Raw genomic sequence first — 2,481 nt, 5'->3', positions numbered from 1 at the left:
CTAAAACTAAATTTTTTTTATTCAATTAAAAATAAAAAAATAAAAATAAAATAAAACATTAGAATAAAGATTGAGACTCCCTTTCTCCCAACCCCTTTGACCCCTTTCTTTTTTGATTTGTCACTTTTTCTTTTTCTTTTTTTCTTTTTTTCTTTTTTTCTTTTTTTTTTTCTGCTCTAATCACTACCCGCCAAGTGTATATAGGGTGGTGATGGTTGAAATTTGAGAGGATCTAAATCACTGCTGAAAACATTAATGGTGCTCTAAGCAGGATACACATGATACATGCGAGTATGCATATTCCAATTATAATATCTGCACATTCTTTTTTTTCTTTTTTTCTTTTTTTTCAATAATATCTGCACATTCATTTGCGGAAGGGGAACGAATTCAGTGAGAAGCACTTCGGCGGCACCGCGAAAACCCCAGAGAAGCAGAGCCATGGAATTCCAAACTGCGAAACCAAATGCCAGAATGCCGAGGAACGAGAAGCTCTCCCTCGATCACTATCTTTCTGTCATCGCCACTCACAAGCAACTCCATCTCACCGTTAACCTTCTCAATCAGGTGTCTCTCTCTCTCTATATACACACACACACACACACAAACATGTATATATCACCATGAATTCAAGGTTTGGTTTGGGGAAATTGTTCACAAATATGCGAAATTTGGACTAATTTTAGTTTTAGCTTCGACTTCTCATCAATCGCGGAGTTTCAATTTCATTCTCAGGAAACGATTCAGTCATTGTGAAACTAGTTGTAATTGCATTTCTACTCAATACTTGGGGTTTCTTTTATTATTTATTATTGATTTTGATTTTGATTTTGATTTTGATTTTGATTTTGATGATGTGTGTTGTGTTCACAGATCATCGACATGCACGGATTCAAGAAAATCCACAAAACTGCAAAGGTGAGAGAAACAAGGAATTAATCGGAACATTTATCTTCGTTTGTGAGTCCAATATCCAGCTTTGAATTTTGGCAATTTTGTTGTGTTATGGAAATCGCAGAAAGTTCTGATCGATGCAGTGAACTCAATGGAGCTGATGGATCCGCGTCGTTCAACACTAAACGAAGAAAACGTGTCTTCATGCGCGCATATGACTCTGGAGGAGGCGATCAAAGACCTGGCGGACCTCAAATGGCAAGAATGCTGCGTCACTTCCATCCAAACCCTAAATTCGGTGAACTACGACCTGGTCGTACACAACACCGACGCTGAAGCTGAGTCATCGAAACCGAAGCTTAAACAGAAAACGAGGTCCAGGAAGTGGCGCAAGTTTTTGACACTGGGAGCCGCCGAGGATGACAGCGCTGACACAGCCACAGCCACAGCCACAGCCACAGCCACAGCAGCCGCAGCTCACGGTTGCGGCTACTTTGGAGGCTCAAATTTGATCACTGAGACTGAGAGGATGAGGATAACTGACTTCAACGACGATGCTTTTGGTGCTACCGGCGGTGGCTGTAGTGAGTACTCTTCCACTTTTCTCCCCATTGAACCGTATTGAGAGAGAGAGAGAGAGAGGGTAATCAACTGTAAAAATATATGTATTATTGATTGATGTGTATATTGATGTATTGTATTACAAATCAGAGTGACATTATATAGGAGAGGGTTTGGGTAGTAGGTGTAGTGTAGTGGAGGTGGTAGGTGAAGTGGGTGCTAGTGGAGATGGTAGGTGGAGGAGTAAATTGGTAAATTCTAACAGCCCCCCGCAAACTCAAGGAGGATAGGAACTAACCAACTTGAGTTTGGAGAGAGTTACAAAACAAGAAAATACATAAAAATAAAAAAAAAAGATAGGAGACACTGTATGGTCGTGTCAGACCATTGGTGAAGACACTGAAAGGCGGTGTCATAACGTGGTAGAGGACACTGGATGGTGGTGTCATAACGATGTAGAGGACACTGTATGGTGGTGTCATAACGTTGTAGAGGACACTGGATGGTGGTGTCATAACGTTGTAGAGGACACTGTATGCTAACCAGAATCAATGTCGGGACAGTTTATGGGGTCTTGTCGGACCGTTGAAAATGCTAACCGGAATCAATGTCGGGACAGTTTATGGGGTCATGTCGGACCGTTGGAGATGCTAACCGGAATCAAATGTCGGGACAGTTTATGGGGTCATGTCGGACCGTTGGAGATGCTAACCGGAATCAAATGTCGGGACAGTTTATGGGGTCTTGTCGGACCGTTGGAGAAAGTTGCACCCTCAAAAGGTGTGCCCAATTTTGTCAAAAGGCGTGCCATCAAAAGGCGTGCCCAATTCATCAAAAGACGTGCCGGACATGATGGCGAGGCACGTGGGCGCCTTGGCTTGCGCGCCCGTGTTGTCGGCTGGTGGGAAGAGGCGCGCGATGCGCGTGGCTGCCTCGGCTATAAGACAGAGGCTGAGGCTGAGGCAAAAAACCTGCGAGAGAAATTCTGAGAGAGATTTTGGAGAGAGATTCTGTAACACTCTGTTT

General features: G+C 43.1%; 1 protein-coding gene across 1 annotated transcript; it reads left to right on the top strand.

Annotated features, from left to right (window-relative positions):
• The first annotated feature begins 324 nt into the window (after positions 1 to 324).
• Positions 325 to 1,559, top strand: LOC114303614 (uncharacterized). Its single transcript, XM_082878775.1, has 3 exons — positions 325 to 567; positions 874 to 918; positions 1,019 to 1,559. Exons 1-3 carry the CDS (start codon positions 442 to 444, stop codon positions 1,517 to 1,519), a joined length of 672 nt encoding a protein of 223 aa, XP_082734901.1. The 5' UTR covers positions 325 to 441; the 3' UTR covers positions 1,520 to 1,559.
• Positions 1,560 to 2,481: the final 922 nt, after the last annotated feature.

This window comes from Camellia sinensis, chromosome 7 (assembly GCF_055761805.1).
Source record: "Camellia sinensis isolate YWXY chromosome 7, ASM5576180v1, whole genome shotgun sequence".
Lineage (NCBI taxonomy): Eukaryota > Viridiplantae > Streptophyta > Magnoliopsida > Ericales > Theaceae > Camellia > Camellia sinensis.
The sequence above is the reverse complement of the archived record's forward strand: the minus strand, read 5'-3'. Positions and strand labels throughout refer to the sequence as shown.

Coding starts and splice junctions, on each gene's coding strand:
- LOC114303614 (XM_082878775.1), top strand. CDS start 442: ATGGAATTCCAAACTGCGAAACCAAATGCCAGAATGCCGAGGAACGAG. Junction 568..873: donor CCGTTAACCTTCTCAATCAG/GTGTCTCTCTCT, acceptor TTGTGTTCACAG/ATCATCGACATGCACGGATT. Junction 919..1,018: donor AAATCCACAAAACTGCAAAG/GTGAGAGAAACA, acceptor TGGAAATCGCAG/AAAGTTCTGATCGATGCAGT.